At 44.7% G+C, this 14,940-nt stretch overlaps 2 protein-coding genes across 5 annotated transcripts in view; one reads left to right on the top strand and one right to left on the bottom strand.

Annotated features, from left to right (window-relative positions):
• Nucleotides 1-14,940, top strand: part of LOC126195153 (calbindin-32) — a 996,724-nt gene that overhangs the window by 845,614 nt on the left and 136,170 nt on the right. The window lies entirely within an intron of this gene.
• On the bottom strand, nucleotides 2,245-8,351 carry LOC126195151 (prostaglandin reductase 1-like). Its single transcript, XM_049933655.1, has 3 exons — nucleotides 8,133-8,351; nucleotides 6,346-6,702; nucleotides 2,245-2,863 (listed from the first exon to the last, which is right to left on the bottom strand). The coding sequence occupies exons 1-3, from the start codon at nucleotides 8,343-8,345 to the stop codon at nucleotides 2,411-2,413; spliced, it is 1,023 nt and encodes a 340-aa protein (XP_049789612.1). The 5' UTR covers nucleotides 8,346-8,351; the 3' UTR covers nucleotides 2,245-2,410.

Here is a 14,940-nt window from a genome sequence, read left to right as displayed (position 1 = left end):
ACTACTACGGTCAACGCCTGGCCCTTATCTCATTAGGAATTAATTTTCCTAGTAAAAAAAATGGTACAAATGGTTCTGAGCACTATGGGACTTAACGTCTGAGGTCATCAGTCCCCTAGAACTTAAAACTAATTAAACCTAACTAACCTAAGGACATCACACACGTCCATGCCCGAGGTAGGATTCGAACGTGCGACCGCAGCGGTCGCGCGGTTCCAGACTGTAGCGCCTAGAACCGCTCGGCCACTCCGGCCGGCCTTGCCTGGTAAAGCCAGAGCGATGGCATAAATACCGTGAAGGCACCAGGATAGCCTTGGGTCTATCTGTCGCGACGTGGCCCTGTGGAGGGAGGTACTCATCATCAGAATATCTGCCATTGCCTTGCATCAGTTCCTCAGTTCCTGGATACTGTCATCTGTGGTCGATGTTGATTGCCCTCCTTCCTGGTCAGCATCACCCAAGGCTGTGCGATCTTGGTGAAATTGTTGACCTCATTTCAATAAGGCTGCATGCAGCATAGCATTTAGTCCACATACAGCCAGATTTTCACGGTGAATCTGTGCGCCATTTGGCTGAATTAACCACAGGAATCGTTCAGCCGCATGTACTTCAAGTTTGGAATACACTTCCATTTGCTACGACACTTCACTCGCACACTGTGACACACATGTTATCGGTGCTGAAGCAAAGGTGTGTCAACAGGAAACCCAGAACATGTACTCTCTCCTGGAAATGCGCCACTCCCGTTGATATATGGTCTGTGTGGCTGGTTCCTTTGGAGGTTCGAGTTTTCCCTCGGCCATGGGTGTGTGTGTTTGTCCTTAGGATAATTTAGGTTAAGTAATGTGTAAACTTAGGGACTGATGACCTTAGCAGTTAAGTCCCATAAGATTTCACACACATTTGAATATTTGATATATGGTCTTAGTGTGGGATGACATTTGGAACTTATTTTTTGGAATCCCCTCGCAGTTTTATAACATGAATCATCTTGGGAGGTACTGTATACTGACAATAACACTGAATTCATTTTGAGAATCCCTCTTTATGTGGTCATCACCAACCAACAATACGTGCAAGAAACTTGTGCCTATAACACCACATTAAATTCACACCTCAGCGGCATATTAACCTGAGTGTGACACAGCGATAGAACTATGATGTTTAACGAGTTTTCGTGATTTTTTGTGAACTTGTTATCTCTAGCTGTGATTCTTTGTTATTTGCCAATGATATAATTAGTAAAGTGGCTGTTCTCAATGTAGACGCTGAGCTGCGTATCATCCACTCATCTTCTCAGGGCAACTTTGAGCTTCTGGGTGTCATTACATGGTGTGTTAGCATCGATTATCTTATCAGTGGCTACAAAGGTGGTGATGGGGTTAAATGTTATCTAACATTTAGTACATGCGGCATGTCTGCTTAGGACAAGGTGACTGTTAGGAATTAATGTAAAGACAAGTAGCCACAATTAACACAATCTTTGCTTTTTAGTTAACTAGTTCCGCACTCCTTCTCTGTGTCCATCTTCACTTTCCCTCTCTCTCTGACCTTAAGTTTTGTTTATTGTTAACAGAAACGGAACCCCAATAGAGAAATGAAGACACTTAAAATGAATCGATAAATCGGTTGGGATTATTAAAGTAAGGGGTACACGAGAGATGTGTAAAACTGCTAGATCAGAGAGGACGGTAGCTTCACTGACAGTGTTTCGCATAGTTTTAGTCCATAACCAGGTAGGGTTGCAAACCTTCAGATGACACAGATTCCATACTAGTACTCAAATCATAAGTCGATAAGCTATAAAAACAACATTCCTGTTTCCTCTTGATACTGAATGTGACCATGAAAACAAAACTGCACAACACTACGTATACAAATTTTGTTTAAATTTATATAGAAGGTGGAAGAAAATATGTAGAAGAGACAATTTGTCTGATGTGAATTTGTCTAATGGTTAAAGTGCCCTGGTGTCTAATTTAAAATTGACACTGAGAAAAAGAACGAAACAGCACATTTTCACAGCACAGCTTTTCCTTTCCCGCATCAGTTTTAAGAAGACAAATGTACATTGTTGTTTACAAAAATATATATCCTATGTGTGACCGAATGCTACCAGAACATTGCGTAAAAATTAGAAATAAAACTGTCAAGAACTTTTCGAGGTATTTGCGAACAATGTTTCTGTTTACGTGTTGTATACTCGTAAATGTTTATTCAACATCAAAAAACATATAACCCATGTCTGTCCAAACATTTATTAGAGATTAGCGTAAAAATTTGAAGTAAATCAGTCAAGAACTCTTCGAACTTCTTACTATCAACTTTTATACTAACACATATATTAAAGATGTGAACATTTGAATTAAATCGAACAAAACTTATTCCACTTTTGATAGATGAGGAGTGTTCACAATTTGACAACAGCTTTCCCAAAGTTCTCGCCTCTCAGCATACCGATGAACGCTTTGGGAGTATTGGCAAAGCCGTGGCTCACAGTTTCCCTGTACTTGAGTTTACCCTCTTTTACCCACTGCTGCAGTTGGGTGATTCCCTCGTCCCAGCGGTCGTGCCACCGAGTATAGGAGCAGCCCTCAATGCGAAGTTGATTGACAAGAAACGTGAACGGCAGGGTGACCAACTTTTGGGACTCAGGCTCATTGTACTGAGAGATGGCGCCGATAACAGTGACGCGCCCACGGTAGCGCATATGGCTGATGACCTTAGTGCTCAAGTCTCCTCCCACGTTGTCGAAGTACACGTCGACACCATCTGGGGCGGCCTGCTTCAGAGCGGTGGACACGTCTGTAGTCTTGTAGTTAAACGCGTGATGGAAGCCCAGCTCCTCTTTTAACCATTTCACCTGAGAACAAGAGACATGTCTCATAGCAGTACAAGATGTTGCTTGAACCTGTTCGCTAAGTTGCTTACTTATCTCAGACTTATATTAGCTGCGAAAAACAATGAATTCCTGTCTTGGTGTAAACAAAAATATATTCTTATAAAACGATAGTTACGGTAGGTTAACAGATACGGTAAATTACCTGCGGAGAAATGCTCTTCTCGGAGCTCAAAAATATGTGCCTCTTTAAAAGATTCTTACAATAAAGTGGAGAATCAGCTGCTTCAATCCTCATTACATATTCCTCGCCAAAATTTTTGGAATTCTGGTATATTCATGCCATTTTAATACAGAAAATTATATGTCTCTTTAATCAGGTTCTCTTTGTACATACCTTCATACTTCACTTCCATCTCACTACGACTGTCTGTATTTGCCTGTTTTGCACTATCTCCTTTTTCCTCCATTGATTTACACTATATTCCACTGCCACAGTCTCTTGTTACACTGTCTCCTTTAGTCAAAATGGCTCTGAGCACTATGGGACTCAACATCTTAGGTCATAAGTCCCCTAGAACTTAGAACTACGTAAACCTAACTAACCTAAGGACATCACACACACCCATGCCCGAGGCAGGATTCGAACCTGCGACCGTAGCAGTCCCGCGGTTCCGGACTGCAGCGCCAGAACCGCTAGACCACCGCGGCCGGCCTCCTTTAGTCTTTCTTGCGCACTGCTATTGTGTCCACCATACCTCAGCAGCTCAAAAGTTCTGGGGATGCAAATTAACACTTCGCATACACCCCGAATTTAAAATTTCAGTTTAAAATATGCCCTCCCCTATGCATACTTGTTAAAGTTTTCCGGTCTGGGGAGGTGCAGATCTACCACCCCACCAAGTCTATGTAAGGTCTCCACTCTCCTGTATTTTTCGTTTCCACTTTCTCCTCTCTCTTTTTCTTCCACTGCTTCTCTCTCCTACCATGTCTCTTTTACTGCCTCTGTCTCTCACTGTCCATCAGTATCTCCTCTCTCTCCCTTTGATTCCCGCGCCCTTTGTCTTCATCCATCTCTCTTCCAACATCACTGTCTCCTCTGACTTTCTCTTACGCTGACACTGTCTCTCTTCTACTGTTACCCTCTCTGTGCTGCTCTCTTTAGGCACAAAAAGTGTGACTGTGTTCCAATGCCAGAAATTGCAATTAGGAAGGCGGGATGAGGATTGAGACACCTGTTCCCCACTTTTCTGTCAGAGTCTTTTAAAGAGGAACATACTCGCCTTTTTTGTGCCCCGACACGAGCACTTTTCCGCCGCTTCCCTACTTTTACCTGCTAAAGCAGCGTATGCTGCTTATGTGAAACGAAATCTGTAGAACAGTATAAAGTTTTGACTAATTGTGTCTATCAACGGATTCATATACATTGATACATATCAATAACAAACAAATAATATAGATTAAAACATAACTGTTTGCTTTTCATTTTTTCTGGATGCTTTGGTCATCGATCGCAGTTCAACGAAAACTCGCGACTTATGATCTGTATCTTGAAAGGGTAAAAACGTTATAAGAAATATTTTACTAAATTTTCAGTCTCTCCAGAATCAAATAATTTTTGGCAGTCATTGTAAGTTCTTTTCAGTCATTTTGAGACCCTTTTTAGCCAATTTTTTGCCACTGCGCTATCACTTAGAGCATACATTTTTATTGGTGAGAAAATGCCGACTAGAAACATACACGACTTCAGAACCACAGAAAAATTGATGAAGTTATTGGACCAACGAGAGCATTTGCCGGACTGACCCAGAGGCCCAATCCTCCATAGACAAACGAGAGCCAAGAATTCTTGAAAAGTACATCTCACAAATCAGTCCATCATCCCTCGGTTTTCGCCTGAAGATGAAAGCATGCCTCACTTCCAAAGCGTCCCACGGACTCAATACAACCCAACAGAATGCTGTATAGTAATCTGAGTATGTATTTGTCAGGAATAATCTCGAATGAACTAACAAAAGACGTTAAACACCATCTGAGTGCCAGTATGATGTAAGCAGATGTTGAGGTTGTTCGATGTCTCGTCTTTCCAATGTCTAAGATATTACACCTGGCCACCACTCAGCACATTTACTTTCGTCCCAAACCACAGGTAAGGCTCTCAGTTCTCTATAAAATGTTCAACCAGTGCCCAAATGCACTAACTTGTAGTTTTTTGTGTCATGTTACTCAGAAATTTATGATTAGTGTTAGCTACTGTCGCGCATTCGTCCCACTCAGCGTCGTCAGTTACACACAGTGAAGGGTTGGAGTTTACGCAAAGACAAAAAATTGACAGTTTAAGACGACTTTAATATCTTTCAGTATTGATACTAAGGTCATCTGGCTGAATTGTTCGGACTTATAGAAAAATATAAAACACAATGCACGTGCATCGTGTTGTCAACAACATTTACACCCATTTTACTTCCTGCTTCGTTTCCAGCTACTCGCTGACTCCCTTGCTCACCTATGCACTGCAAGACCCTCCACTACTTCTACATCTACATTTATACTCCACAAGCCACCCAACGATGTGTGGCGAAGGGCACTTTACGTGCCACTGCCATTTCCTCCGTTTCATGTTCCAGTCGCGTATGGTCCGCGGGAAGAGCGACTGCCGGAAAGCCTCCGTGCGCGCTCGAATCTCTCTGATTTTACATTCGTGATCTCCTCGGGAGGTATAAGTAGGGGGAAGCAATATATTCGATACCTCATCCAGAAACGCACCCTCTCGAAACCTGGACAGTAAGCTACACCGCGATGCAGAGGGTCTCTCTTGCAGAGTCTGCCACTTGAGTTTGCTAAACATCTCCTAACCCTGTGACGAAACGCGCCGCTCTTCTTTGGATCTTCTCCAACTCCTCCGTCAACCAGACCTGGTACGCATCCCACACTGATGAGCAATACTCAAGTATAGGTCGAACGAGTGTTTTGTAATCCACCTGCTTTGTTGATGGACTAAATTTTCTAAGGACTCCCCCAATGAATCTCCACCTGGTACCCGCCTTACCAACAATTAATTTTATATGATCATTCCACTTCAAATCGTTCCGCACGCATACTCCCAGATATTTTACAGAAGTAACTGCTACCAGTATTTGTTCCGCTGTCATATAATCATACAATAAAGTATCCTTCTTTCTATGTAATCGCAGTACATTACATTTGTCTATGTTCAGGGTCAGTTGCCACTCCCTGCACCAAGTGCCTATCCGCTGCAGATCTTTCTGCATTTCGCTGCAATTTTCTAATCCTGCAACTTCTCTGTATACTACAGCATCATCCGTGAAAAGCCGCATGGAACTTCCGAGATTATATATATATATATATATATATATATATATATATATATATATATATATATATATATATATATATTCCATCTCCTGATGACATTTCTGCCAAATGTTGCCCTCTCTAATGGACACACAAGTGACAGGCAGGTTGAACAAAATGTAAATACGTACCTTGGCGTCAGATCCAGCGAAGCCGATGACAGTGCAGCCCTTGATGAGCGCTATCTGTCCCACTATGCTGCCCACAGCGCCCGCAGCGCCACTGACCACGACCACCTCTCCCGCCTTGGGCTGGCAGACCTCCAGCAGTGGGAAGTAGCCGCTGATCCCAGGCATGCCCAGCACCCCAAGGGACAGGGATAACGGCAAATCCCCCAGGTCTGGCACCAGCATGGGCGGCGACAGGACGACGGGGGGCGGCACGTCTGGCCCCACATCAGCCACTGTGCGGTCGCGCCACCCCCAGTAGGCCACGATGTGTCGCCCCACTGGGAAACCTGCAGCCCGGCTCTCCACAATCCGTGCTACCTGTGGGCAGACCTCACCGTTACACCACCATAACACAAAGCACCAGCACAAGTGGCGACATCTGCTGGTGGCATGGCATATCAGGTCCCACTTCACTCACCAGTGGCAGTACCATGCCTACTTCTCATTCTTGACAAGTGAACCTATGAGTAAATGTGCAACTCTCAAGACACAAGAAACGTAAGAATACGTTAATAAGACGGAATATCGATCCCATACAAGTTCCTACCCTAAGCAGGTCAGTCCTACTCCGCCAGTATAATTGATACTGACCTCAGTATCCTTAGCTTCTCTAAAGTCGAGAGTAACAGATAGCGCACATGTCATCAACCACGTATCTACAACCTGTAGTCGTACATTCATTACAGTCCCGTACAGGGGAGACATTTTAATTGAAAGTTGCTTGTCCGGTTTCGGCAGATAAATACGTTAATACAACAGCTGTGTCGTTCCGAAGTACGATGCAATATTCGTTCGGACATGCATGCAGGTGCATCGTACTTCGGAACAACATAGGCAGTGACATATCGTATAGATAGTGAAAGGTCACCTACAACTTGTATAGAAATCAGCTGCAGTTGTAAGAGTCGAAGAACATGAATGGGAGGCCGTAACTGAAATGGGAGGGACACATGGTTGTAGGCTATTCCTCATGATATTCAAACTATCCATTAAGCAAGCAAAAAAAGAAGTTAAGGAGATATTTCGGAATGGAATTAAAGTTCCAGAAGGAGAAATAAGGGAACTAATGTTTGCCAGTGGCGTTGAAATTCTGTCAAAAAGTGAAATGACTTGGGATGTTATTTAAATGGAATGCATAATTTCTCCAAACTAGGTTGTAAGGTGAATATCATCACAACTAAAATTAGGCTGGGCATAGTTGTATTAAATTAGGTGATGCTGATGAAATTAGATGATGAAATGAGAAACTAAATGTAATGCTCACATTATTATGTATTGGTGGTGCCTGAAGTAACAATGAATCAAATATTTATAGAAATCACATCAATTATCTCACTTGTATTTCAATAATTTTGTAACAGGCGTAGAAGAAAAAGGGTGATACAACCACTTGTGATAGAAGTTCTGCGTGTAACAGTACAAGACAGATCGCTTAAACACTGATCTTATGCAGTCCTGAGTAATCATTCTCACACGCGTTTATTGTGGCACTCACCGTAAACATGGACAGACTGATAGTGTTTTGAAACGCAACGCCCAGGCAACTTCTAAACGGTGGTCATCGATGGTCGTGGGAGTCTAGACGCATCACAAAATTAAAACGCAGTACAGTAGCAGTAAGGGCGTCACTTGCAGTACCTGTTTCCACATAAAACTTTTATGCCGTCACTTGAGTGACGTCACTATCTGAGATACTGGTTACCAGTCTGGGTCAGATAAGGAAAGAAAGCAGATCAGAGATCCTTTACCTGGGCCCCGATCATGGTGTCTCCCACTTTCTGTCCGTACTTCTCCGTGCCTCCCATACCCCTCTGGAAGGGGTCAACGCTAAAATAGACTGCCTCAGCTAGGATTTGTCCATCCTTGAGGGCTGGCAGCTCCTCCTCCTCGACGCGAAAATCCTCCGGTCGAGGCTCTCCCTGGAATCTTCTGGCGAGGACGATTTTGCGTGCCTTCACCATGGTCGCTAGTGCTGCTCTGGCGACTCGAACGCGGCAGCTTAAATAAAACGACCGTCAAGGCCTTATCGAATCGTTGGCGGTATCTCTGTGGCTTGCGTAACTCACAGGAAGAGCTTGCTGTGTGTCCATGACTAAGCAGTACTGGGCATTACTGGCATATTTCAGGATATGCAATCGCTCGGGCCTATTAAATGCGTTGATGGGTGTCTCTGTGCTTAACGTCGCCTCCGATGTGATAAAATAGTGCTGATAATGCCCAGAGTACTGCGGAACGTAAGACAACTTGGTATTAAGAGCTATGATTGCACTCCTAAATTCTAATTTTGATATTCAGGGTGATTATAATTAAAGTTAAACTTTCAAACCGTTGTAGAAATAATACCACTGGTCTGAATGACGTCAAATTGCAAAGGAATATTATCGGAGAAGGGGCAAAACGCATGGCAGAAGAAAAATAAACAGTTACAAAATGTAGCAATAGATGTCGCTGTAAGCATCATAATTTAATAGTAGTCGACTACAAATGACAAATGAATCGTACAGCAAAGCCTAAGGTGTACGTCTGACGTTAAACAAACTGTACTACTCAGTGCGCATGGGTGTACAGGTGCGATGCTGTTAGTTACGCAATAGGCCCATCCACCACGGCTAGGTCATATCACAGTGGATGGGAAAAATCGGTTTTTAACTGTCCTGAGGCCAAAAACCGCATAAAAAGCCTCACTCAAATTGGTTTTTAATTGTCCTGAGGCCAAAAACCGCAAAAAAGCATCAATCACATCGAGAAACAGCATGTTCCACAACTGATCGAAGTGTTTCCGGGGTCACGTTCAGAATGTGTTGCGCAATGCGTGCCTTCAGTGCAGCTAAGTTTGCATTCGGAACACTGCACACAACATCTTTCAGATAGCCCACAGCCAGAAGTCACAGTGATTAAGATCAGGTAATCGGGGCGGACAGGCTGTAGGAAAATAGCGGCTGATAATTCTAGAATTTTCGAAATGGCGCTTCAGCAGCTGCTTAACTGGATTTGCAAAGTGCGGAGGTGCTCCATCTCGCATAAAAATGATCCCATCCACACATCCACGCTGTTGGAGAGCTGTAATGACGTGGTTGCGCAAAAGACACTCGTAGCGCTTACCAGTGACAGCACAGGTAACAGGACCGGAAGCACCTGTCTCTCGTATAATGTGGCACTATGATAAATGATGCCGGAAACTCGCACCATACAGTGGCCTTTTCAGGATGAAGTGGTACTGGTTGATTTTCGTGTGGATTTTCCGTTGCCCATATTCGACAATCCTATGTATTGACATATCCTGTCAGATGGAAGTGGGCTTCGTCTGTCAACAAAATCTTCCACGGCCAATCATTGTCCACTTCTATGTGAGCAAGATTTCTAAAGCAAAGGTCTCTCTTGCTGGCAGGTTAACAGGAAGCGACTCGTGCACACAGGTAATTTTGAATGGACAGCAAAGAAGGATGTTTCGTAGGATTTTACGCACCGTGCTCACGGGTATGTCCAATGTACGGGCAGTTCTCCGTGTACTACACGTTTGCACACCACCACTCATCTCCTCCTGCATTGCTGTGGCCATTGCTTTCACTAACGTCGAATCAATTCGTTTCCTCCCTCTACCAGGCTGCACACCAAAAGAACCCGTCTTTGCGAATTTCCGAATCATTTTCTCCAGATCCACGGCAGTCATCGGACCAACGCCTTTTTTCAAACCCTTCAGTGTCCGGAACTTCAACAGAGCGACGTGTGCACAGTCATCATTCTTGTAATAGAGCTTTGCAACCAGAGCGCGATCCTGCATTGAGGCAGTTATGGCGAACGCTGCAGACGCGAAAGGAGGAAAAGCCGTGTACCCGGCGTCTTTATACCAACTTCAGTGGGTCGTCGCCATGACAGGGGTTTTCACTTACGGATTCTGGCACGTACAGCGCCATCCATTGATCAATTTTCACACTATTTTTTTTCTTCTGCCATACATTTTCCCCCTTCTCCGATAATATTCCGTTGTAGTTTGTCGTCATTTTGATCACTGGTGTTATTTCTGCAACGTATTGAAAGTTTCACGTGACTATGAGCACTATGGGAGTTAACATCTGAGGTCATCAGTCCCGTATAACTTAGAACTACTTAAACCTAACTAACCTAAGGACATCACACACATCCATGCCCGAGGTAGGATTCGAACCTGCAACCTTAGCAGTCGCGTGGTTCCGGGATTGAAGCGCGTAGAGCCGCTCGGCTACCGCGGCAGGCTTTCGAAAGTTTAATTATAATCACCCAGTATTTGAATCTGCAGAAGAAGAAAATGAAATTTATCCATCGGATATTCAATTGATTTTTCATAGGTAATGTTTTGCCTTTCCTTGTGTCTCCTTCCGTTTCCTAAACTGCTTTCATCCAAGGACGTAAGGCCAGTACCAAACATGCAAGAAGCGGAAAGGTGGAGACACAGCACTATGGAACAGCTCGACAGTTAGAAGTTGGAAGGGTTTAGTGACTGTAAGCCACAAAGAAAGTAGTGATCTGCTGATGCATCGACAACTAATGCAAATGATAAACAAGAAACCTACCATCAAAAATTGAAATCAAGGTATTAAGCAGCGACGATTCCGAAGAATTGTCTCCACTATTTCACTCAAACAACTCTCAGACCATGTACTGAAATCGATGTTTAGATACCTTTTATGTTACGTCAGGTCTATCGTTTGCATTTTATTAGAGTTTATTCTTTTCGTCAGAGAATATTACATTGCTTTCAAGCATTTTTCAATTGTTTCCAGTAAAATTTCAAAATCATCTATGTTTTGATTTTTAAATCCAGTCCACATCATGTTGTAAGGGAAGACCTTGACTTAAAAAGTAGCACGTGTGCCGAAATGATAATTACTATAACAGGGTCTCCCAAGTTCGCCCAGTGGGTGTGTTGGGATTAGGGTAGGTGGAATCAGGAACAGTTTTCAAAAATTTTACACATTCAGTGTTTTCAATCTTACACCTCCGACAATGCTGCAAAGGAGTTGATTCCATAAAGCTAAAGTGCGATAGTTATGTATAATATTTATGAAGTTTCTAGCCTTATCTACTTTCAATGTAGGAAGGAACATAAAAATGTAGGGTATGACATAATCCCAATAATAGCAGTTGTAGAGTTATTTAGAATGTATTGTCTCTGATACAATCAGTCGCTTTGGAATGGCAAGTTGTAATAGTGTGTGACACACACAACTATACTTTTCCTGCAGACTACGACCTACGGGCGACAATTAACCACGCGGAGCGCTTCTAACGCTGTGTTAAGCCACCGCTGATCTCACGTTGCGGTTTACACCATGCATGATTTCCATCTGCTAAGTTGTCAGCCGCCCGCATCTGACGCTTTTTGTGTTTATTCCGTACTCATTTCCACACCGTTTCGGACTTCATGTTTCCCCATAGACTGACTCGCGTGGGGAGTTTTCGTTTCCTCTCACGGGGCTTGTCGAACCATTGTCTGCCCGTACAATACCTTGTGCCGACAGTGTTACTTAGCGGCGTTGTAATGCCTGTGCAGATACTGAAGCGGCGAAGAAACATGTTCTTACGAGTGTGTCGCCCCTGTCTTTTTCTTTCTCTTCCACGGTGATAATTTTGGGTCACCATGAACCCAGCATTCCAGCAGTTCTTGCAGGATCAGTTGCACCTGCAGAAGGAGCCACAGAATCAGATGCAGGCGTTGATAAACCAGAATGCAGAAACACATCGCGCCCTTACCACACACGTGGTGGACCAGGCGCCCGCTGTCCAGTTTTCTTCCCCGGACTCCATTTACCGGTTGCGAGGCTATGGAAAGATGGGAGAATTACCTGCGCCGGGTTTTGCTGCACTGCCAGGCAAGGCGTACGGTCGATCCAATCTATAAACCCGCCTTGTTACTGTCCAGCAGTGTGGGGTTTTGTGAACTTGTGCAAAAGTTGAAACCTTACAGTGAGCCGCAGGAACTCCTCTTTGACGAACTTCAGCATTTTCTTATTTAGTATTTCGGACTTTAAGCCCCATGTGGTGTTGGCACTGTATCAGCTTAGCCTGCACCACTAGTGCCCCAGGCAGTCGTATGCGGCCTGGATTGCCAATTTTAAAGAGTCTCTTACGCAAGTGTCGTTTTGACTGTCCCATACATGCTACCCGATATGCAGGCTCACTAATCTAGGAGGTGAGTATCCGGTAATAACTCTGGCCTGTGGAGAAAGAGGCGCTGACTATTGTTTTCAGTGTTAAAATGTTTCACGTTTTCTTACATGGTGCAAAATTACTTCTCATCACTGACCACAAGCCGTTGGTTTCCTCATTTTACCCTGTTTTGCAGCTACCAGATAGGACTGCACACCGATTGCAGAGCCAAACCTGCCTTCTTAGTAACTATTGCTGTTACAGTAATTAACACTCCAATACTCATCATGCAAATGCTGATGCACTGTTGCGGCCGCTGGCAGGCTCGATCTGCAGTTTAATTGGCAGAAAGGTCTTGTGTTCACGTTGGACGTTGACAGCATGAGAGTTCTCGACCGACATGACCGCCGACCCACTTTTCCTGAAAATGTCGTCGGTTCCCCAGATGTGTTGGCCAGATTGGATCTCGTTTTGTTCAGCAGGGCGGTATATGTTTCTTCTCCTCCACTATCATCTCAACGAAGTCCAGGAAGTCTTTTCGGTTACCACAGGGGAGTTAACCTACCAAGGGGTCGTCCCCCCCCCCCCCCCCGCCTCCCATACTGTATCACACTCACTGTGGTATGACTTGTATGCAGGTGTTGGCATGACATCACACGTACTGGTCAGTGACTTATCACGGTACTGAACTTCTGGTGTTGGCTTGCACAGAACCAGGCTGTGTCAACTCGCCAGTTCTCCCCTTTGCTGGTAATACCTAACCTACAACCTATTTTGGAAGTGGAGTGCTTCATGCGGACATTCAAGACCCAAATGAGGAAGTCTGTGTTGCCTCATCCCTCAACGATGCCGTGATGGGTTTCCTGGATGCATACCATGTTGATCCCTGTTAACAGGTGTAGAATGGCGGAACGTTTGCATAGGTGCTAACAGTGGGGTCACCTGCATGTGTTGTGCCTTGGACCACAGCATCTTGCTGCTTCCATTTGGGTGCCAGGTTTTAAGTGCCAGCAGGGATGGCTGCTAGGTGTTGTGCTCGGCCATAAAGATCAGCAGTTGTTTGTGGTGGGTGTCTGTTGGTAGCAGCTAACCAACCGTGCAAATCAGTGGCACCTGCAGCACATCGGGTCGCCTCTGGCACTTTCTTCCTGTTGGCCAGGCTCCCACATGCAGCGGTGTGTTTCTCCTTCCAGATCATTAACATCATCTGCTGCCCTCCTTTCACTTACTGCCTCAGGCACCAGCAAGGTTCGCTCCCACACCTAGTGATGTGGAACCCATGGATTTTGACATGTCCTCTGCCTCCTATTCCCTCGCCAGTGGATATGGCATCGCATCTGCCATTGCTGGTGGACCAACCCGTCCCTCAGCCGACAGTCCTTTCCACCCATCCAGCAGAGCCAGCAATGTTGGCGTTGTCTCTTTTGGTAGTTGGTCCACTGTCGAGGTCTCTGGCACCGAATCTAGGTCTGCACTGGAGGACGCGGCTCAAGCTTGGCCATTTCAAGTTCTACAAAGCCTTCTCTTGGGGAAGGATTTAGTGTGTTCAACAATAGACATTGTGATCGAGGGAGATGAGCTGACACGGATAGCTCAGTAGACTAGCATGGACAGCTGCAATGGGCTGCACATGTGAATCGTTGTATGGGCACACCTGCTGATGAAAGTGTTTACGTAGAGGTGACAGTAAGGTGGGTTGGGCAGTTCTAACACTGAGTTCAAAACCTTTAGATATCGCCTTGCACTTCGGATCAGGTGTTGTTTGTGTATGCTCAACTGTCACCCATCCATGCCAGCCACGTGTTGTGTTTATCCCATACTCATCTCTATGCGATTTTGTACTTTCTGCTTCCCTGCAGATTGAATTGCACTGCGAGTCTTCGGTTTCTCTTGCAGGGTTCTGCTCCCCGTTTTTTTGTCGAGTCACTGTCAGCTTGAACAATACCTTGTGCTAACAGTGTTGTTTAGCGGTGTGTCATGCCTATGCAGATACCAAATGAGGAAACGAATTTAGACAGCCGCAGTGTTGAGATGAGACGCAAGTGGAAGAGTTTATCACTATCCCATGAGTCTTCTTAGCTCTTTACATATTGTATACTTCTTCATACTGAAAGCGAATTAAGTTACGTAGGTTAGCCCTGACGTTATCCATCGAGTTGCAAATTTAATCCAAGAAATCCATCTGGCAAGACGCGTGGAAAACCCTCGACTCTGCTGATGCAGCGAATTATGCTCAACATGAGTACGGCTATTGCACCAACTGTAAGCTGCAGTAGTGCTGGCCTTTTGTGAGGACGAGGTCGTCAGCATTCTGTCGCAACACTAGGATGCTGCAGGCCCAATTGCGATGCAACACCAAGTCGATATGTCCTCTATAGCAACCATCCAAACATTCGATCCGACCGAAGCACAGTGTGATGCAGACACCTC

This window comes from Schistocerca nitens, chromosome 7 (genome assembly GCF_023898315.1).
Source record: "Schistocerca nitens isolate TAMUIC-IGC-003100 chromosome 7, iqSchNite1.1, whole genome shotgun sequence".
Taxonomy (NCBI): domain Eukaryota; kingdom Metazoa; phylum Arthropoda; class Insecta; order Orthoptera; family Acrididae; genus Schistocerca; species Schistocerca nitens.
Note: the sequence above shows the minus strand (reverse complement) of the source record. Positions and strands in the feature narration are given on the sequence as shown.